The following is a 22,428-nucleotide window of genomic DNA, read 5'->3' as shown; positions in this document are numbered from 1 at the left end:
TTTACATGTTAGACATATCTAATCATTTCTGTAATACATTTTCATTTTAATTTTGCAACTTATAAAGCGTTAAAATTAATATTCATTTTACATATTAAAACTGGTGTAGTAAATGGCAAATGAAAATTATGTAATTTCATTTTCATTTTCATTTTGCACCAAACCTTGCACAAATGTATTGGAAAATTTAAATGTAAATACAGAAATGCATTGCCATTTTACATATTGCATTGTCATTTTGCATATTAAATCCCAAATTGAATAATGCTACCCATATGCTTCCATACTTTCGTGATATGTATGCCTGATCAATCACTGATGGATTGGCGATAGGGATGAGTGTGCCACCAGGATGTAATCCCCGGCATGGCGCAGAAGGGCGTTGGTGACAGTGTGAACGCACCTCCACACCGAGGTCTTGATTAGGCCGTATCCCTCTCCCACGACCTCGATAAATCCCTCTGTAGCAAAAAAAAATATATAAATAAATAAAATGAAATAAATAAAAAACCTTTGTGCTGCAAAGCAGCTTGACTTCAAGGCTTAAGCTAAATTCCGCCGCGTTATCCTGATAAGCGCAGGTCTGGGAAGGTCCAGCAGCTCCATAATGAGTTGTCTTGGGAGGCGATTTTTTTTAAATATAGCCACGTCAGGAAAAATGTGAAAAGGGCTTAAGTTTTGCCGAATAAAAATATTGACATGGACTCTGTCCGGCTCCGTTTTTGATTCAATACAAGGACACGTTGGATCGCTGCTATGGTCGCTTACTGGACACCACCATGCTTACCCATTTATAGATCTTAGCCATTTAGAGCCAAATTGTTTGCCAGATTTTAATTATCAAAAAATTGATTGCCAATTCGCTTTAATTACATTACGAAAAAGCCTAATTACCATATTAGTTCTGATCACACAGATCTAGTCAACTTCATAAATATGCCTGTATCCATTGCGAACATAATTTATTATGAATCTTAAAAATAACAGAAAATCATTGTTGAGCCACAACATTGACAACATACCATAGTTTGACTTGTACTGCGCTGCGCTGGTTTCTAAAGACTGCTGTACAGAGTCTTGAGCTCAGACAACCTTACGAAAGTGTGACTTACAGAAAATATACTTACGAACGTGTCGGGAATCGTGCCATAAGGTTAAGAGAGAAGTTAAGGAATAGGTTAAGAACTGCTTAGCGATAAGAACGTTTTGGGGAACCGGGCCCTGACTTTTGAACGAATTGCATGAATGAACGCTAGAAGTGTCTAACTCATTAAAACAGTGAAATGCATACTGGCGGTTTCAATACTTCATTTCTTTCTTTTGATAATCTCTACTATGTTAGAATTTTATGAATGATGATTATACACAAATGTCATAACGTTATGAGGTGTATACTCTCTTAACATGTTTTTATAACAGATTCGAGGTAAATGTAGCAGCAGGGTAGAAAAGTCAGCAGAGAGAGAGAATGAGCAGGTGATCAGGTAAAGAAGATGCCATTAATCAATAAAATTAAATAGGAAACAGTATAGAAAAACAGCAGCTTTGTAAAGTTAGGTTTTACATTCCTGCTTTTCTCCATCACAGTGAGGAACAGGGAGAAGACAACAGACAGCAGCTCTTTCAGACAAACGGGTAAGAAAACAGAGAAATGTTCAAAAATGTTTGATCATCAGATTATTATACATCTTTAAAAGTATGCTGTGATTTTTATGAGTTTTATTTAATGAGGATTACTTGGTCAATTAAAATATAATTTTAAATAGAGAATTTTAAATAGATATTAAGAACAGATTGTATACAGTGTGGTTTAATAATTTGTTCGTTTTTGGTGTTTTAGTTGTATGTCTTAGTGGTTTTGTTCTTATATGAGATGATTCAGATCCAATGTGAAAGTAGCAGCAGATGAAACCAATCAAAAGAAGGACGGGAAGAACATCTGATCAGGTAATGACACACAAACACTAATGAAAAGTTCATTCAGTCAATAAAACTGGCTAAAACTGTAATATGTGTACATCACAGTGAGGGACAGGGTGAGGACAATAGTCAAACAGCAGTTTCAGATGAGCAGGTAAGAATAAAACATTTCTGATAGGGAACAGTTTTTGATATGACAAACTAAATGTACAATTTTCTTTACTGTACACAATATACTAGGGAGCTATTTGGTGTGTAACAGTGTTGTAATGTCCGTTTCAGAATGAACCTAATGTTAGAGACCAGCTGAGCACAGAAAACAGAGACAGAGAAGATTCAGAAATCATCACCTGCTTAAATCCTGCACATCCTGATCCCAAGTTTATAAAAGTACAGACGAGAGCAAACTATGTGCTACACTTTCAGAAAAAAATGGTTTCAGATGTTCCCATGACTGCATTACAGTACCACATTAAAAGGGGTTTTATGCTTTTATTGTGCAAAAATCCTCTCAAAGAAGACAATGCTTGTCTCTAAGATGGACCCTGTCTTTGTGAGTACTGGTTTTAGAAACTGGAGAAAGGCAGATGAAAAGTTTACATCCCATGCTAAAAGCCAATCCCACTGCCATGCGACAACTGTGTATGCTCAGGAAACAAACAGCATTGCATCACAGCTTTCCTTACTTGTTTCTAAATGTCAAACAGTAATGCTCCTAGTGCTCCACCGCCAATGGCTTGCACCAACAATTTCTCAAATGCCAGATCTTACTGGGTCTTGTGTTGGCAGGAGCTGTGATTGGAGAATTGAAGTGTTTGAATGCTTCTCTCCAAAGACACAGACTATCTCTGGCATGAAAGCTGCCATTTCTTGTGTTCAGTCTGTCTTGAAAGACAAAAGAGATGGAGATGCCTTTCAAAGTGTTTTTGAGCAAGCAAATATGATTGTGGATTCTCTAAATCTAGAGTCTATCAAAGTTCCAGAACCAAGGCGACTTCCTAAGCGTTTTAGCACAGATGCAAGCACATACAAGCCAAAAACTGCAACAGAGTATTACAGAGTTGAGTTTTATCAGGTGCTTGATGTGGTTTTCATCAGGAAGATCTGCTGACCTTACAGAAACTAGAGGACACTCTGCTCACTGGACAAACTGATTCAGTGTGTTGTGAGTATCCTGAGATCAACAGACAGTTGCTTGCAGTTCAGTTTCCAATGTTTAGGCATAATTGGATCCAGTTTGGAGGCAGCAAACATTCTTAAATGTTTGTCAGTGGAAGTCCGTGGCCTTTTCAGTGAAGTGGAAACTCTGGTCAGGTTGCTTCTGGTTGTACCAGTGTCATCTTCTGGAGCAGAAAGGAGCTTTAGCGGCCTTAGAAGGTTAAAAACTTGGCTACGCTCAAGTACGTCACAAGAGACCGAATCATGTGGCAGTTTGTCATGTCCACCAAGACAACTTGGATCTCTTAGACATCAAGTTGGTTTGCCAAGAATTTGTTGTTGGTTGTGAGAGACGCAAGCAGATATTTGGAGCTTTAATTTAAACTGTGTAATCATTATCACTGTTCTGTGCCTTTGAGTAAGTGGTGTATCTAAATTTCATGTTTACAGTTGTTCAAGAGCCGATGTGTTTCCCTTTAAAAAAAATTTAAATGCATTTAAGGTGGAATGTAAAAAACATATAGATAGATAGATAAATAGATAGATAGATAGATAGATAGATAGATAGATAGATAGATAGATAGATAGATAGATAGATAGATAGATAGATAGATAGATAGATAGATAGATAGATCTCTTTCAGGGTAGAACTTGCATTTTCCAACATGACAATGCCAGACCACATACTGCATCAATTAAAACATCTTCTGCGTAGAAGAAGGATCCGGTACTGAAATGACCAGCCTGCAGTCCAGATCTTTCACCCATAGAAAACATTTGATGCATCATAAAGAGGAAGATGTGACAAAGAAGACCTAAGACAGTTGAGCAACTAGAAGCCTGTTTTAGACAAGAATGGGACAACATTCCTATTCCTAAACTTGAGACACTTGTCTCCTCAGTCCCCAGACGTTTGCAGACTGTTATAAAAAGAAGAGGGGATGCCACACAGTGCTAAACATGGCCTTGTCCCAATTTTTTTGAGATTAGTTGATATAATACAATTTTAAATCAACTTATTTTTCCCTTAAAATTATACATTTTCTCAGTTTAAACATTTGATATGTCATCAATGTTGTATTCTGGATAAAATATTGAAATTTGAAACTTCCACATCATTGCATTCTGTTGTTATTCACAATTTGTACAGTGTCTCAACTTTTTTGGAATCTGGTTTATAGTTGTGAGAAAGGAGTAAATTGTTTCATGAATTGTGTGTCAGGAATCAAATCAAATTGAAACAACTGGGAAATTTTTGGGATAAGCAATGCACATGGATTATATAAAACTATACTGTCAGTACATCATAGTGAAATGAAATTGGTATATGTTTATTTTCAGAGGTGTGGAAATAGATTTTTAAAAATAAGCTTTAAATAGTCCTTTTCCTTATAATGTGGCTCTCTCTAGTGGACAACATTAATATATATATATATAAGCACTTTTTATAAATAACTTTTCTTTTCAAGCAATATCACCTAAACATATATTGAAAATCAAAGTCTATTCAGTGACTAACATGGAGTGTCCAAATATATTCACAGTTACAGTTTAAATAAAATAATACAGTGATAATATATGCTAATTTTAATCTGAGCACATATGAATTTACTGGTAATAGTTAATCAACACATCTCTAAAGAAAGAAATCACTAGATTAGACCTCATTTCTGATAATTGTATGATCAGCAGATGTCTATTATTTCAGAGTCCAGGTTTTGTTTTGTTCATGTCATACAGATGCTTATTACAAGAGCAGTGTCTTGTAGGCTACGCTACATGTTCAGATTAATAGTCTATATATTGATAAATAATTAATACGTTTATACATGCCTATTTGAAAATGTTTTTCATGTGTTGATATCTACAGAACTGAAGCCTTATGATCACATCACGTAGAAGCTAATGCTTGGAAATTATGTTTACAGTTTTCAAGTCCATCATTAGTAGCACGCAAGCACCCAATAATCACCTTCGTGCTTTGTTACAAAGTTTTAGCCTTCTGTCAATTTTATGATAAAATACAAACAATAAACGTTTGTTTAACGCTTTTTAATTTGCAGTGAGATAATTCGTTCAGCAGCTCCATATGAATCAATTATATTTTCCTCTTTAATATTTGCAGCACGAAATAAACATGAATATTTTAATGCATGTTGAAAAAAAATCGGAAGAATTATGCCTCAGACTTTTTTTAACTTCATAACATAACATGATTTCATTATTGTAATTTTGACTTTATTCTTAAAATATTATTACGTTAATCTTTAGTTTTTCGGTTATTTTTCAGCGTGGCACAAAAATGCTGCCTTATATGCTATTGAATGCAAACACAATTTTAGCACAGCGGCACAAAAATAAACAAACAAACAATAAATAAATAAATAATAAAAAAAAGGAAAAAAAGAAGTCAATTTTACAAAAATGAATTTGACGAAGGATAACATAATGAAAGAGTTTTTGTTTGTTGAGTTATTTCGTTTTAAATAGTAATAGTAAAAAACAAAAACAAAGCGCTCCTCCTCAAGACCAAGAAGACAGAAAGTGCATCCTGGGCCGGTTTCTCGATAACGATTAATCTTCGAGCTTAAGAGCGTTTTCTACGAGTAATTTTAAGATTGTTCGTTATTGTTTCACTTGCGTTTCCCAACAATGCACTTAACACAGTCGCACGTAGCTGTGCTTTAAGTTCTGCTTAGGAGTCGCTGTCCGTTTGTCCAGTGCTGAAATGTCACATTATAGAACTCTTCATTGTAGTACACGATCGTTTATTGCCATTAACTTAATGGTGTGTTCCAGACAGACAACATGGATATAATAACTATAATACAATACAATATTATATTATATTATAGTGTATAATATTATACTTTACATAAGAGACCTGCGCGGGAGGGATTTTCCGTCCCGCTCCCGCCCACTCCCGCAGCATTACAATGAGTCCGTGCTGCTTCAGCACCACATACATAACGCTCACGGACTGCAGACGCACTGCAGACGGATTATATGTGAAACAGTCGTGAAAACCCTCTCCGGTGGTGCGCTAGCTGTAAATGCAAAGTAAATGGCGTGTTACTTTGCTTAATCTCGGAAATTCGTCTTTTGCACCACTGGAGGACATCATCCGGTCTGTGTGCTTCTAATCCATCCAATTTGACCTTTAAATATCTCGCCATTTCGGAATCGAATTACACGTCGCTGTATATGGTATCATCAGCATCCTCTCATTCTGCAAAGTCTATTTTATTTTATTTTATTTTAAATAAAGGTTTATTTGTTTCTAGTTATTTTATTTTGTTAGATATTTCCACTTTGCGGGAATCCCGCAAATAATTTTATTTTCCCGCAACCCGCACATAATAGCTAATATCTTGCTGCCCGCGTCCGCATTCATCCGTCAAATATTGTCGTTCCGCGGGAGTGCAGGTCTCTACTCTACATAATAAATATACTTTATATATTTATATATTATGTTAGGTTAAAAATGTTAGCCAGAATGCACTGTAAATCTCTTTGGAAAAAAAACATCTGCTAAATGCATGCATTTATTAAAATGTATTTATTTATATAGAGAAAGAGAGAGAGACTTATTTCCAGGTCCAATACTTAGCTGGTTTTCGTGCACTTCAGCAAGTCATTGACATATCAACTTGAATCAAGTTAAAGGTGTAATCTGCCGAGTGTCCTGCAGGTGACTGCATAAATCCATCTTCTAGTGATGCACTTAGGGCTTTACGATTACTCCAGAGCACTCGTAGATGTACTATGATTTTCAAGTGCTACTTAAGTTACGTAAAAACGTAAAAATACGCTTTTGGGAAACAGATCGTAATATTAAAGATCAGTCGTACGATCGTTTTTACGAACTTAGGCTTACGAAACTTTTGGGAAACTCAACCCTGATTGTTTTCCTTATTTTACAAAAGCATAAGATTTTGTTGATGTTGTGAGTGCACACAAATGCAATTAGACCATTTGCAGTTCCGAATGATGCATAGGCTACTCTTACATTTATTAGCAAAAATGACGTCATATTTTTAACTGTCATTAAAAAAAAAAAAAAAAAAAAATGCAAGCTGACGCCTCCATGTCCTGCAAAGCGCTCACTCTCCGCACAAACGATGCGATATGTACGGTGGCCGAGACAGCTCAACACACAGCAACTTAAGAAAACACATAGGCTACAAATTGAAAAAAACATTAGCAAATTGAGAAATTATCTTCATCGGTTTGACAACACAAGTGTTGCAAATCATCACAACACCTGCATAAACGAAACGAGCTGCGAATCATCACAACACCTGCATAAACGAAACGAGCTGCGAATCATCACAACACCTGCATAATAAAACACATAGGCTACAAATTGAAAAAACATTAGCAAATTGAGAAATTATCTTCATCAGTTTGACAACACAAGTGTTGCAAATCATCATGACACATGCATATAACGAAACGCGCTGCAAATCATCACAACACCTACATAAAGGAAACGAGCTGCAAATCATCACAACACCTGCATATAACGAACCCGACTTAGGAACCGACTTAGATTTGTTTATCGTAAAGTGGCTACTTGTCAGTGGAGTTGTTGGTGAACTGAACTTTTTTTTTTTTTTTTTTTAATGGTGTTAACCATGATTCCTTTATCTTTTGGATATTATTAGCATAAAATAAGCTGAATAATTACATGATTACATGTAAAACTTTACTTAAGATGGCAACTTTAATATTCTCAACTAAATCTAATTTCAAGGTTAATAAAAATAAATTTGCAATGCTTCATTAATTGTTTCTTAATGTGTATGTGCTTTGAGGATTTGCAGCATTACTTAAAGGAGCGTTGCGTAGGTTCTGAAATTTCTAACCGTTAGAGGAACTGCAGCCAGTCTCATGCTGGTTCTCAGTGCGCACGCTCTTACTAGCACAACCACATCCACCAGGGTTGCCGCAGCAACCACTGACACCGGTCGCTCTCTCTTTTTGCCACACTAGATAGTTTTTTTTTTTTTTTTTTTTACTTACGATGAGTGTCCGTGGTTGTCTGAATTGTGCTGCCGGAGGCTGGTCGCTTCTTTCCATCCACAGAGTCCATCTGAAAACACTATTGCCGCTGCTTTCTATAATGGATGGCGTGCCATATGGTTGTAAGCCCAAGTAGACGAGAACGCGCATGACATCACATTTTGTGAATTTTCGCACCAATTCGGGCCCGACTCCTCCACACACAATTCAGCCTACAGGCTGATAGAGGAAACCGTGGTGAACAGTCTAGGTGTCATTCTTTGTTTTACATCATGGTTAGCTCATACATGTACAAATGAAAACTCTATCTTAAAGATTTTTTAGGTAAAAACCTCCACATAGCTCCTTTAATTTACATGTGTTGTGATGATTTGCAGCGCGTTTCATTATATGCATGTGTTGTGAAGTATTTGCAGTGCGTTTCATTGTATGCATGTGTTGTGATGATTTGCAGTGCGTTTTGCAATATGCATGTGTTGTGAAGTATTTGCAGCGCATTTCGTTATATGCATGTGTTGTGATGATTTTGTCATGATTCTGCCTTCATGTCCTGACTTTCCTCTAGTCTTGAGGCAGGATCATGACAGACCCGTGTTTTGTGTACAAGCACATGGCCTTGTCTTTGGGCCATGTGCTTGTGTTGTCTCGTTCCCTTGCCCCCCCCCCCCCCCTGTTATCCTAGTTGTCGTGATTGCCTTACCTGTGCCACCTGTTGTGTCTTGATTAGTTTTCCTATTTATATCCCCTAGTGTGCTCTGTCTTTTGTCGGTTCATTGTTTCCACATATGTGTTTCTACATGTTAGCTTGTGAGATATTGTACCATTGTTACCCATTGAAGAAGTCTTTGTATTTCCTGTGAGTGTTTTGTCTGTAGTTAGTGTTCTAGTGTTTAGAGTTTATTTATCGTGTCAACCCAGTCCTGTTAAGTTATTTAGTCTCTGCCCTAGTCGTTGTTTTCCCCCTCGTGGGTTTTCTTTTCCCCTTTTTGTATTTAATAAACCATTGTGTTGTACTTCCTGTCTGCGATTTGAGTTCATCCCTACCCTCCACATAACAGATTTGCAGGGCGTTTCGTTGTATGCAAGTGTTGTGAGGATTTGTAGCCCATTTCGTTATATGCATGTGTTGTGATGATTTGCAACACTTGTGTTGTCAAACTGACGAAGATGTTTTCTTCACTTGCTGATGTTTTTTCAATTTGCATGTGTTTTCTTAAGTTGCAGCGTGTTGAGCTGTCTCGGCCACCGTAGATATGGGCCTAAGGGCGCTCAATTATCTAGGTTAAATGTTTAAATTAGTGCTATGGAATGCTTGAACTGTGTATTATGTCTTTTTATTTTAGGCAAGTCATGTTGGTTTGAGAAGAATACAATTAATCAAACATAATGCTCAACTCACTGCTGTTTCCTCGTTAGATTCAACTTAATTGTCATTGCATGTAAGGTATACAAGGCAAAGAAATACAGTTAGCATTTAACCAGAATTACAATAAGCAATAAACACAGAATATGTATACTATGAACATACTAATCAAGATGGATTATATAAAAGTGTATGTACATTATAGGCACAAACTATGAACATGTGGACATCATTTACACTAGTGCAATGGACAGTAAAGTGCATGGAAAATATTACATTTTGCAAACGGATTACTCAGTGTTTCTGGATGAACATACAGTAGTGCAAGTAATAAGTTTACTTTTTTTTTAGTTTTTTTTTTGTAAATCAGGTGTATTGAGGAGGAGTCTGTGTGTGTGGTGTGTGTGATGGGGTGGGGGGGGGGGGGGGGGGGTCAGAGGGTAGAATTCAGTAAGGAGACAGCTGTGTGGAAAAAGCTGTTCCTGAATCTGCTGGTCCTTACCCAGAGGCTCCTGATATGCCTCCCGGAGGGCAGGATGTTAAACAGTCTGTGGTCAGGGTGAGAGGAGTCCTTGAGAATGCTGCAAGCTCGAAGTAGACAGTGTTTCCTCTGGGAGTCCTCAGTAGCAGGAAGTGATGTCCCTGTGCAGTGCCTTGCAGCAACTGAGCAGTTCCCATACCAGACTGTGATGCAACTGGTCAGGATGCTCTCGATCGCACACCGGTAGAAGTTCACCAAGATGGCTGAAGACAGCTGGTTCTTCATCAGTGTTCTGATGAAGAAGAGGCGCTGGTGAGCCTTCTTGACCAGGCTGGAGGTGTTTGTGGTCCAGGACAAGTCATCCAAGATGGTGGTTGCCAGTAACTTCAAGCTGGAGACAACCATCCCGTTAGTGTGGATGGGGTCATGCTTGCTTCCTTTCTTCTTCCTGAAGTCTACAATGAGCTCCTTTGTCTTGCTGGCGTTAAGGAGCAGGTTATTGTCAGCGCACCATGTGGCCAGGTGCTGTACCTCCTCCCTGTAGGCAGTGTCATCATTGTTTCTGATGAGGCCAATCACCGTGGTGTCATCTACAAACTTGATGATGGAGTTGGATCCATACACATGCTTGCAGTCGTGGGCGTAAAGGGAGTAATGGAATGGGCTTAGCACACAGCCCTGTGGTACTCGGGCGTTAAGTGTGATCATAAGATATTGAACAGGGGCTGGGCCCATGCAGGGCTCTATTGGTTCCCTTGTTTTAATTAGAAGTTCCCCCCAACTCGGCATGCCTCCAAACTGCCTGGGCCCATATGCACCTGCATATCCTGCACACCCAGACTATGCCACTGGGGAGACAGATGTGTCCTTTAGGTACTGTTATCATGATCATTTCCACCTTAAAGCCTTCCTTGGGGCAAAATAGGACAAAACCAAATTATTATGAATGTACTTATTCACACGTACACTTATCCACGCGTACGTTATCCAGATGTTTATCCACACATAGGTTATCCAGATCCAAAGTAAAAAAACAATGCACAAATTACACCTCATATAAATCACACCTCATAAGTGCATGTTACAATATCATATTAATGAGCTATTCCGAACACCATATGGTGGCATCTGGCATAATTTATTGCCTAACGGTGCTTATTTAACGCCTGGCGGCGTTATGAAAACGGCGTTTAAATATTGATATGGTGGTGAAAAGCACACTAATTCTGACCCATTTGGCTTTCCATAGAATACACCCTGAGCAGCTCTGACATCACTGTAGTTCAGTGACAGACTCAGAGAAAGAGAAACTAACTTGATCAACAACATGGACACCTAAAACTATCGAACTCTTTAAACAAAAGAATATCGATTCGTTCAGAGACCCTTGTGAACACATCTGATACTCACAGGTAAGTGATAGAAGTATAAGAGAGATTGTCCTGAACAGGTTTCTAATGGCAGTGGTCTGGTTTAGTAGGGTTTATGTCAGACTGGAATGAGTTGAACAGAAGCAGGTTTAAGCGTGTAAAATACTTTAGATGTTTACTGCGCTGAAATGATATCAGAATTGTATTAACAGTATGTCATTAGATTGAACAAAGTTTGGTGTTTCTGTCATTTTGTCACGCGACATAAAGACAAACAGATAAAACAGGAAGTAAATGACCTGCAGACAAACTAAACACAAACCTGCTTCACTGCAGCTGAAAATCACTTTTACATTACACAATAACTTAGGATCATATAATATATTTTGTGTAAAGATTGAATATATATATATGATAGAATATGAAATATGAAAAATATGAAAATATAAAGCTTGTACTTTGTACTTTCTTTGAAAACAGCAGGTCATAGTTCAGATTGCTCAGTAAGTTTACGAGTCTCTCACTTTGTTTCAAATGAATGATTGTGTTTCCATCACTATCAGTTCTACCAGAAAGACTCGGAGAAGATATTGTAACAATTCATCCATTTATTTATGACCCAGCATCTATATGGTTGTATTTGGCGTAGGCCCCATCCTTAAATAGCTGTCCGAAGGTACAGATTCAGTATTTCCTGCCTGAAGATGAAGGCAGGGGTGCAGCCGACCCCCAAAAACTAGTGGAAGAATAATTCCATTGGAATAGAGCCTACCCACAGAAAGGAAAAATTAATATACTTACCGGCTGTCTATCTTGACGTACCTAAAATAAAAAGAAGAAATAAAATAGATAGCAATCAACAAGCATGATAGACATGAAAACTTCAGTACTCGTGGTTTGACAGTTTATAATAGGGTTCCATTTATTATTATTATTTTTTAAATAACATGTGACAAGTCACGCTGAGAGAAGTGTAAGTCAGAGATAGAAAGACCACGGACAGGATCAAAACGTTTAGATGCTGAAGTGAATTCGCCTGGGCGAAAAATCCATAGAAAGCAGTTAAGAACACTGCTTCTAGCAGAATATTAGAGTATATGGAAAAAAGGCCATTGCAAAGGGAAAGGATTAATCTATGCAAGAGAGGCAGAGAGAAAGGCAACCTTTTGTCGGGGGAATTCGTAGAGGATTTAGCGAAGCCTTTGAGCAGTAATCGAGCGGAAGAATCAGTGAAGAGACTTGGAAAATCGGGATTAAAATATTTAGCATAAAATTGAATTTCAGCGAGCAATCTGCAAATTGAGGAGATTTTTAAATTGAGATTTTCGAAATTAAAAATGAGGAACGAGCAAACAGTGGTAACCAGAATAGGAAATAAAGGAATCTAGAAGGAATAGCAAAACATTAGAAAAAAAGACCAAGCTGAAGTGTAAGCTTTGAAAGTTGAAGGAGCAACTCCTTTAGACATATAATGCCTAGCTGATCTTTGCAAATCGTCTAATTTAACATAGATGCAGATAGGGGAGGGCAGGGTGTTGGTTCTGTATTGGCTGAAGGGCAAAGCCGTCTGAAAACGAAAGCGGGAGAGTGCGTCAGCAGTAACGTTGCAATGCCCTGGTATATGAGCAGCTTTAATAATAAATTGAAAGTGACTGATTGCCAGATTAAACGTCTCAAAAATGACATGATCGTTTGGCACGATGACCTGCCTTTATTGATTATGGCAACACTGGCTTCGATATCGCAAAACAGCAAAATACGTTTCCTTGACCACTCTGAACCCCAGATTACACTGGCAACAACTAGAGAATAAATCTCGTAGAGCGCAGAAGACACAGAACCTGATTCTTTCTTGCCCTCGAAAAAACCCACCGAAGCCGATAGATGGGGCGGCATCGGTAAATAAATGTAGGTCTGCAGAGGATTCAAAGGCGTCATTGTAAAAGAAGGAAATACAGAAACGACCTGATCCTTAGGAGATTCTCTTGTGACAAGGAAGCTTGCATTTTGACTGTGTCAAGAGAAATGCTTAAGAATTCTAACAAAGTAGAAGGGCCTAATGTTTTTCCCGAATTAGGGCTTTCCCTCGGGGTGCAGGTTTGTACCGGCGTGGACAAACAGATTTCGGGTGTGGATCCTTGTAAACACTACAAATATGAGCAAATTTGCAATTAAGGAAAGAACAAATGGCCTCATTAAATTGAAAACAAAGAGCTTTGTTATTGAATTCTGCCACAGTAGAGCGACCTCTGGAGTTTGAAGAGATTCTTACATTTTCAGGAAAGTGGACAGCGGCTGGATCGTTACTAGCAAACACTTTAGGGCAAAATGAAGCCTTGTGACCGTTAGCGCTGCAAATGGCGCAAGTTAAGCTTTTTTGGCCTTCGAAATGGCGGACGAGCAGTTCGGTGTCGGTAACTGACCAGTCTAGTCTTGAATTAGAAAGTGAGATAAAGGAGGCAGATTTCGCTGAGAAGGACTTGTGGTACTCGTACACAGTCAACCATTTTCCTGTCGGCAGCAGGCGAAGGAAGCAGTAAGGTAGCAAGATTGATGTCCTTACCTTGGATGATATTGCTTCTTAAATGGTTAGACACTGTTGCGGCAACTGGTGGGGCAAAACGCCTACCGAATGATTGTGCTGGAGTTGCTGTGGCTGTTCTTTTTGCGGGAACGGGTGAAGATGATTTAGCCGTTCTTTTCCTTCCGGTCTGTTTTGTCTGTGTTGCCAATGAAGACCACTGAGCCCATGAAGAAGTGCGGCACTGTAAACGCGAACTTCGACGAGCAGTAACAGGAGATGGCAGGACGATTTCATTTGTCAGAATCGGAATAATCGCAAATATATTGCGAGTCTTGAGATATTTTTTGGTCGGCAACTGAATGCAAGCAACTGAGTGAAGCTTTCAGCATCTGAAAACTCAGACAAGTGTAAGCACAGGTTCTTTTATACTTCTATTATTAGAACGTGATTGGACAATTGAGAAGGTAATAGGTGACTCTAACAATCGAGTCTTCCTGGCAGAACTTATTCTAAAGCTTTCATTTGTCACATTTTAACCAGTTTAATATAAATTGATTTAGCGGTCTAAAAAAAAAGTCTAAAAAAGAAAAACTATAATTTTTCTTTAAAAGGCTTTGAGAGGGAAATAACAATGGCAGAATCTTCACTAACAGCAAGAAAAACCAGGAGACGGAGTAAAGAACATGATCCTCCATGTAAGTCAATAACCCAGAAAAACACTTTGACTTTAACTTTTCTTTTATAACATTGAATATGAACAGTTCAGGAATGTAAAACTGATCAAATAATTTCATCTTAACAAGAATAAATCTTGTGTATATATATATATATATATATATATATATATATATATATATATGTATGTAAGTGGTCATGTAATGAGCTTCACATTTAGGTTCTGATCAGCTTGTCTGGGTTCATTTTACAATAATAACCAGCTGACTGTACATGATCTCTTTATATCTGAGTTTCTTCAGCACTCTTTGTCTCTAAACACTCTTTACATTCAACCAGCTTCATGAGGTGCATCATGGGATTCTTCATAAACAGTATTGAAGGAGTTCACACTAATCCTAAATAATGTCTCTTTCCAGTAATGTCATCCTCCATGAGTTCACTGTCTGAGGAGATTCAGTGCTCTGTATGTCTGGGTGTGTTCACTGATCCAGTCACGACTCCATGTGGACACAACTTCTGCAAGATCTGTCTGAATAAGTGCTGGGACAACAGCCAGACCTGCAGCTGTCCAAACTGTAACGAAACATTCAAGCAAAGACCTGATCTCAAGATTAATACCACACTCCGAGAGCTCGTAGATCACTGTAAGACGAAAAGTCCTGAGAAAAAGCCTGAAGTTCTGTGTGATATCTGTGAGGAAAGAAAGCTGAAAGCGCTGAAGTCGTGTCTGGTGTGTCAGAGCTCTTACTGTGAAACTCACCTGGAGCCTCATTTGAGAGTGACACGTTTGAAGAAACACAAACTGATGGATCCTGTGAGTAATCTGGAGGACTATATATGTCAGAAACATGAGAAAACTCTGGATCTGTTCTGTAGAGATGATCAGACATGTGTGTGTTCAATCTGCTCTGTGAAAGACCACAGGAACCACAACACTGTTCCTATAGAAGAGGAGAGTCAAGAGAAGAAGGTAGACGTTATTATTCTTTTAAAGGACTGATATCATGAGGAATCAGATTTTATTTCATTTTGTGAAATAAAAGTTCATTATGAAAACACATTGTGAGTTTAATCTGTTATGATAAATGTGTCTGTGTTGTTCTCTCTATAGACTGAACTGATGAAGATACAGAAAGACGTGCAGCTGATGATCCAGAACAGAATCAAGAAGATTCAAGACATCAAACACTCCGCAGAAGTCAGAAAAGTGAGTTTAAAATAATAAAATAAAATAAATGTAAATATTTATTACTGCAACAAACTTCAATGTTGAGGAAAGAAAGAGCCAAGACATAAAAATATCAAAATAAACAATCAAATGAATGACAGATGACTATTGTAATGATGAAACAGAGACGTTCGGATCCATGTGCAGAACTTTAATGATGAGGATGGTCAGACAGGCAATGATCAGTAACGGCGTCAGGTATGTAGGGATAACCAGAATCGATAACAGAAACAAGCAGATGTCAGGGGCAAGCAGCACAGAATCAGAGTCAGTATAAACAATCCAAAGGTCAGGTACAGAAGGAACAAACACAAGGAAAACGCTCGGAAATGTCAAACTGGCTAAACAAGACTTTGCAGAGAGTGAGAGTACTGCTTTTATGTGTGTGTAAATGAGGTGCAGGTGTGGCAAGGAAATTGGCTGATGAATGATGTGCAGGTGTGGCAGGGTGATTGTGATGCAGTGACTCATGGGGAATGTAGTTTGGGTTGGTGCAACACATGAGAGGTGCTAGAGTCCGAGTGACGTCTGGTGGTTGATGTGGAATAGTCCTGATTGGAGTGCCCTCTACTGAAGTTCATGGGCACTCCATCTAATGATCGTGACAACTATCACACTAAAATGTACAGTAACAGCCAATAAAACAAGAACTAAAATGTCCAGTGCCTCTCGTCCAGGGTGCAGATTGAAATTTATTACTTCATTTGAGGGAATCTGAAAACACATGTAGCCTATGTATGTGAACAAAAAATGTATGAGCAATAGTAACAGATTTCCCTTCAGGAACTCAAGCTGCATTGAAACGCTTTGGGGGAATGCCTTTTGCATGAGCGACTCTGAATATCATGTGTAATCTGTCCAATGGAAGGGTGTGACGTCACAGACGGGATGACGTAGCGACCAGGAAGCTATAAAAGCATGTGCCCCGCAGCTGGCTTCAGCTTTGTATCTTTCAGCAACAGCTCTGTGTGTGCATATAAAAAGTCTGTCCTGTCAGTCTTATTTATTGTATTATGTCCCTATTGGCTCCTCTAAAGCAGCAATAGCATGTCAAAGAGCAAAGCAAAGACAAGGCATCTGAAAGGCGAATCCAGATCGTGTTTCAGATTGTGTGTTCCTCCCTGCCCTTGCTACATCACGAGTGGGGATACACACAGTCATGTGCGTGGTCTGCCTAGGGTCGGAGTATGTTCAGTCGGCTCTCGAGGGTAACGGCTACCCACATTGTGAGAGCTTGCAAATGTGGACCCATCGATTCTGGAGGGCTGGTGGATCTGTTAGGGGAAAAATTGACAGGCGAGTCCTTATCTCCTTCCTCATCTGCCAGATCTGGCGTCCAATCCCTGGGTTCGGAAGCAGGCTCTGTGGTTTCTTCCCCCGAGGGTGAGGAATCGACACCTTTCTTTCTCTGAGGAGGCTGATGTGGAGACTGTCATCTGAGATTCATCACTCCAATCGTCACAGTATGAGGAGCTATTAAAGGTGGTTACTCACACAGTAGCCAGATTAAACATCGACTGGCCCGTCGAGAAACATTCTGAACTGCAGAGAAGTTAAACGAGCGCTTCTGTGGGCGAGGCACGACCCCCAGAGCCGTCATTTCTTTCCTGATCTCCATGATGAAATAGCATGATCATGGAATCACCCTTAATTTGTTAATAATAATAATCATTTGGACTTCCGGTTTTTGGAGAGGACGTTGGCGCACGTTTGGCTGCCACTTCTCCTGCCGTATTTTAGTTGTTTGTTATTTTAATTAATTTTAAACTCTTCTGAATAATTTTAAACAATTTTGAGTCTGAACTTGATGCTGGACTTCCACATATTTACCTTGTCTGAGCCAGCGTTTTAAAGTGTTTCCCCCTGATCTGTCTGCTGCTGGTCACATTTGTGTGCCATGATTCACCTTCACTGTAACGACTCTTGGATGTCATCATGCGACTTCATATGATCACCTGGATTATTGCCGGACTGAACTTCTGAACTTCACCATGGTAAGGTACTCTCTCTCTCTGATCTCTTGTCCTTGGGACACCTTGACCATCCAGATATCAGCGTCATGCAAACTTTGCATTCCATGCAGCTCCTCCGCCAGCCTAGTTATAATCATAGAGGCTCTCGTCTGAGTCGCTCTACTGCCAGTGCTGGAGTCACTGCACTTTGGTCGAACCTCAGGCACTCACTGCATCGTACATCTGGTTGCCGTGGAATCGGCCATGGTAACTGTGACGAGTGGGGTGGGGCCGAGGGACGTGGGAATGAGGAGTGAGGCCGGTGTAGTGATTGGAAATGAGCAACACCTGCAACCCACCACTGGTCTCGAGTCCCACGTTGGAGATGGAAGAATATAAAACTGGAGCAACGACAGTGAAGGACGAGAGAGGACCAGGCCTGGGCTTTTTTTTATGTTTTGCTTTTTATTCTTTTATATTACGTTTTGTGGTTATCTTGTGATTATTAAAGTTTCATTTTGATTGTGTGTCGGTTCCCGCCTCCTTCTTCCCGTAGTTATGGAGATTTTATTATTACAGTGGTGCCGAAACCCGGGAGAAGGAGGGACCCGCTGCTGAAGATCCCTCGTCGCTGTGGTGAATCCGTGGTGCCATCGAGCTGGCGAAGAGTGTGTCGCCATGGAAGCTCGAGGCGGTAGGCTGGACCGAGTTGCCGGGGATGGGCGAGCTCACTGCCGGCCGCCCGCGATGTGGAGGGGCAGCTGCCATCCGTGAGGGAGCGTAGGAGTCGGCGCCGTTCACCAGGGGGCCGGAGCCTGGTGCCATCCACCGGAACAGGGAGGAGCAGGGAACAGGGGACTCCTGTCGGCTGCCCAAAACCGGAGGAGCCATCGCCGTCCACCGGGCGGCGGAGGAGTGTCGTGCCGTCCGCCACGGGCCGTCCAGTGCCACCACCAGGCACCGCGGAGGAGATCACCCAGCAGTGTGTCTGGGAATCGGAATTTATTTTGTATTTTTTTCTCTCTCCCCTCTAGTCTCTGTCACTCCTCCTTCCATCTCCTTTTCTCTCGCCTCGTCTGTCCTACCCCCAGGTTCCCGCAGGTCCCCGTGAGCGTAGAGTAGAGAGTAGAGCACAGTCTCGAGGGTACCCCCTGCCTGCGAGGGGTAATGGGGGTATGTGACGAGTGGGGCGGGGCCAAGGGACGTGGGAACGAGGAGTGAGGCCAGTGTAGTGATTGGAAATGAGCTACACCTGCGACCCACCACCGGTCTCGAGTCCCACGTAGGAGATGGAAGGATATAAAACTGGAGTGACGACAGTGAAGGACGAGAGAGGACCAGGCCTGGGCTTTTATTTATGTTTTGCTTTTTATTTGTGCTCATCAGTCGTCCGTGAGGGGCTGATGCGCTGTTTTGTGTTTATTTTGTGATTATTAAAGTTTCATTTTGATTGTGCACCGGTTCCCGCCTCCTTCTTCCCGTAGTTATGGAGATTTTATTATTACAGTAACCTACGCTATCCTGAGGTTCTCTCTCAAAAACTCATGACGAATGTGTGCTTTAGCACTATGCGACTTGCTCACTTCAACACAAGGTCAATAGACAATTAAACGGCACTTATCACTGACACTGTCCTTGACAGGAAAATTGACATTCTCTGTCTCAGTGAAACTTGGCATAAAGACAATGACTATCTTAATTTGAACATGTGTGCCCCATCTGGATATAAATATATTGACGTGCCTCGAGCTTCTGGTAAGGGTGGTGGCTTGGCCCTTGGCCTTGGCAAATATATCAATTGATGTTATTGATGCTCCTAATGTTTCATCATTTGAATGTCTGGTTTTTAAAGTCAATGGTGCTTAACCTGTTCTTGTGCTGCTCATTTATCGTCCACCAAAACCTAATCCTTTATTTTTTCCTGGGTTTAATGAGTTGCTGACACTTCTTAGTCTACTCTGTCCGTCTATGGTCTTGACTGGTGATGTCAATTTCCATATTGATAATCCAAACTGTGTCAAAACTGCTACCTTTTTGGACATTTTAGATGGTTTTGACTTAACAGCATGTTACTTTTCTGACCCATAGGCTGGGCCACATATTGGATGTGGTGTGTTCCGCTGGTGTTGGTATCCAATCTCTGGATAGTATTGACATGAGTATAAGTGAGCATAGACTTATTACTTTTGACATAAATGTTATGTCTTCACGATCCATTTCTGAGCGCACTTTTTTCGTATCATCAAATTTCGTAACATCAAGCACATGGACTTCACTCTTTTTTGGACTTTTGTCTCTGGGCTTCCCATTACTAACTCAGTGGAGCATTATAATTCCATGCTTTCCAAACTTTTGGATGAGTTCGCACCCGTGCAAGAACGGCTTGTTACTTTTAGGAAACCCTGTCCATGGTTCACCCTGGATTTACATTTAATGAAAGCTGCCGGAAGACAATTAGAAAGGCAGTACATAAAAATCTGGCCTAACGGTGCACAGGCTTCTTTACACTGAACAACAGTCTGCTTGCCATTCTGCTTTGAATACTGCATGTAAGAGCTACTATTCAAGCATCATTGGTAACGCTGCAACAAATTCTAAATCACTGTTTAAGACTGTTGACAATCTTCTCAAACCAACTAAGGCTGTTGTTCATTCCTCTATTGACCAGTGTAATAAGTTTCTTCATTATTTCACCGGTAAGGTTAAGGGTATATATAGCACTTTAAATACCATCACTCCTCTTGAGCTAGTTAATATCCAGCCTTCAAACTTACCAACTACTACCTTTTCAAACTTTGAAATGGTCAGAGATGATTTATTTATTTATACTTATTTATTATAAGTACAGTGAAGTCCATGAACTCTACAACCAGTATTCTAAATCCGGTTCCCTGCTCGGTAATTATGAACACCCTTGCATCAATCTGCCCTTTTATGACTTCAATTGTGAACTTGTCATTAACTTCTGGAATTGTTCCTCCAGAACTAAAAATAGCTACCATTGCACCAGTCCCTAAGAATACTGGTTGTAATGTTTCTGATTTATCCAATTACAGGCCGATTTCTAACCTCCCATTCTTGGCTAAAGTTCTTGAGAGCGTTGTGGCTGTTCAGTTAAATAATCACCTAGCTCTGAACAATCTCTTTGAACCTTTTCCATCTGGGTTCAGAAGAGGGCAAAGTACTGAAACTGCTTTAATTAGGGTCATAAATGATCATCTTATCGCGGCGGATTCCGGTGCATGCATTATTTTGGACTTGTTAGACCTCAGTGCTGCTTTTGACAATATGTCACTCTCTTCTGCTTGACAGGCTGGAAAATTGGTTGGGTCTTTCTGGAGCTGTCCTCAATTGGTTTCGGTCTTATTTAACGAATCGTACCCAGTTCGTTGCATTGGGTAACTACAATTCAGAAACCGTGCCTGTTCGACAGGGAGTTCCTCAGTGTTCAGTATTGTGTCCAATATTATTTAACATTTGTATGCTTCCACTTGGGCAGATCATTAGGAAACATGGTCTTGGGTATCACTGCTATGCGGATGATACGCAGATTTACATCACCACTAGTCCTGATGTCCATTGCTCATTAATAGCTTTGCATTGTTGTTTAGCAGAGATCAGTATCTGGATGCATAACAACTTTCTGAAGCTGAATGGCTCCAAAACTGAACTGATGCAGATTGGTACAATGGCAGCTACTCGTAAGGCCGAGCAGATCAGTTTGATTGTTGATTCCTGTACGGTAATCCCCACTTCACAGGTGCGAAATCTTGGTGACATTTTTGATCCACAATTATAATTTGTAGCACACATCAAACACATCTCTAAAACTGCATTTTTCCACCTGAGAAACATAGCTCGACTTAGACTTTTTCTCTATTTTGCAGACACAGAAAGGTTTATACATGCCTTCATAACAACTAGGTTAAATTACTGTAATGCCTTGTTCTCTGGCCTTCCAGCTAAATCGTTGAGCAAGCTTCAGTATAAAAAAAAATCTGCCGCTCGTGTGCTCACTTGTACTTCTCCTCGTGAAAACATTAAACCGGTTCTTTCACAATTACACTGGTTTCCAGTAAACTCGAGAATTGATTTAAAAATTATTATTTTAACATACAAGGCATTTCATGGGACTGCACCTGAGTATCTTTGTGACCTCATCAGTCCTTATACTCCATCACGCTCTCTTCACTCTACTAAGTCTCTTTCACTTCACCAGCCATCATGTAAGCTAAAGACCATGGGGGAAAGAGCTTTTTCATACAAAGCCCCTAAGATATGGAATGTGTTTCCTCTGCTCGTCAGAAATGCACCAACGTTGGGTTATTTTAAAAAGTTGATTAAGACACATTTATTTAAGACTGTCTTTCTCTAATGAATTGTTGTATTGCTTTTGGTCTTTTTGTTTTATTTTATTTATTACTTTATTACTGTAGCACTTTGGGTTTAAGAAAAGCGCATTACAAATAAAAAATGTATTATTATTATTCGACCTGGCTCTTTGGCCCTGTGTCCCAAAACTACGGCAATGTGGCGGGGCTGGGAGAACGTGGTTATAGAATGATGACATGGGTAGAGCAGATCAGGGCTTGAAAACGAAAAAAAATTCAATCGGTTCACTCCGAGCAGAATTTATATTCTAACAATTCTGTTCCTCTGTTTCTATGATATTATTACCATTCCGAAACCGGTTCGGGTGGAAGTTAATACCGGTTAATAACGTAATTAT

The 22,428-nt window shown here is 39.9% G+C and overlaps 1 protein-coding gene and 1 long non-coding RNA gene across 23 annotated transcripts in view; one reads left to right on the top strand and one right to left on the bottom strand.

Moving 5' to 3' along the window:
- Positions 1 to 22,428, top strand: part of LOC128021971 (E3 ubiquitin-protein ligase TRIM39) — a 362,874-nt gene that overhangs the window by 52,268 nt on the left and 288,178 nt on the right. For 4 of the 20 annotated variants that reach the window (XM_052609110.1, XM_052609112.1, XM_052609126.1 and 1 more), the window contains exon 2: positions 11,798 to 11,820. The exons of 11 other annotated variants lie outside the window; for them this stretch is intronic. Coding sequence is in view for 2 of the 9 variants with exons in the window: in XM_052609123.1 (XP_052465083.1) it covers positions 14,473 to 14,536 (64 nt within the window). In the remaining 7 variants the exon portion in view is untranslated. Of the gene's footprint in view, positions 1 to 11,282; positions 11,360 to 11,797; positions 11,821 to 14,452; positions 14,537 to 22,428 lie in introns of those variants that run through there. 5 more of the 20 variants (XM_052609111.1, XM_052609101.1, XM_052609123.1 and 2 more) reach the window with 4 other exon arrangements.
- Positions 1 to 22,428, bottom strand: part of LOC128021997 (uncharacterized) — a 336,783-nt gene that overhangs the window by 51,138 nt on the left and 263,217 nt on the right. The window contains exon 3 of one of the 3 annotated variants that reach the window (XR_008185832.1): positions 14,994 to 15,118. The exons of the other annotated variants lie outside the window; for them this stretch is intronic. This is a non-coding gene — a long non-coding RNA (uncharacterized LOC128021997). Of the gene's footprint in view, positions 1 to 14,993; positions 15,119 to 22,428 lie in introns of those variants that run through there. 3 annotated transcript variants of the gene reach the window in all.

Source organism: Carassius gibelio, chromosome A11 (genome assembly GCF_023724105.1).
Source record: "Carassius gibelio isolate Cgi1373 ecotype wild population from Czech Republic chromosome A11, carGib1.2-hapl.c, whole genome shotgun sequence".
NCBI lineage: Eukaryota > Metazoa > Chordata > Actinopteri > Cypriniformes > Cyprinidae > Carassius > Carassius gibelio.
Note: the sequence above shows the minus strand (reverse complement) of the source record. Positions and strands in the feature narration are given on the sequence as shown.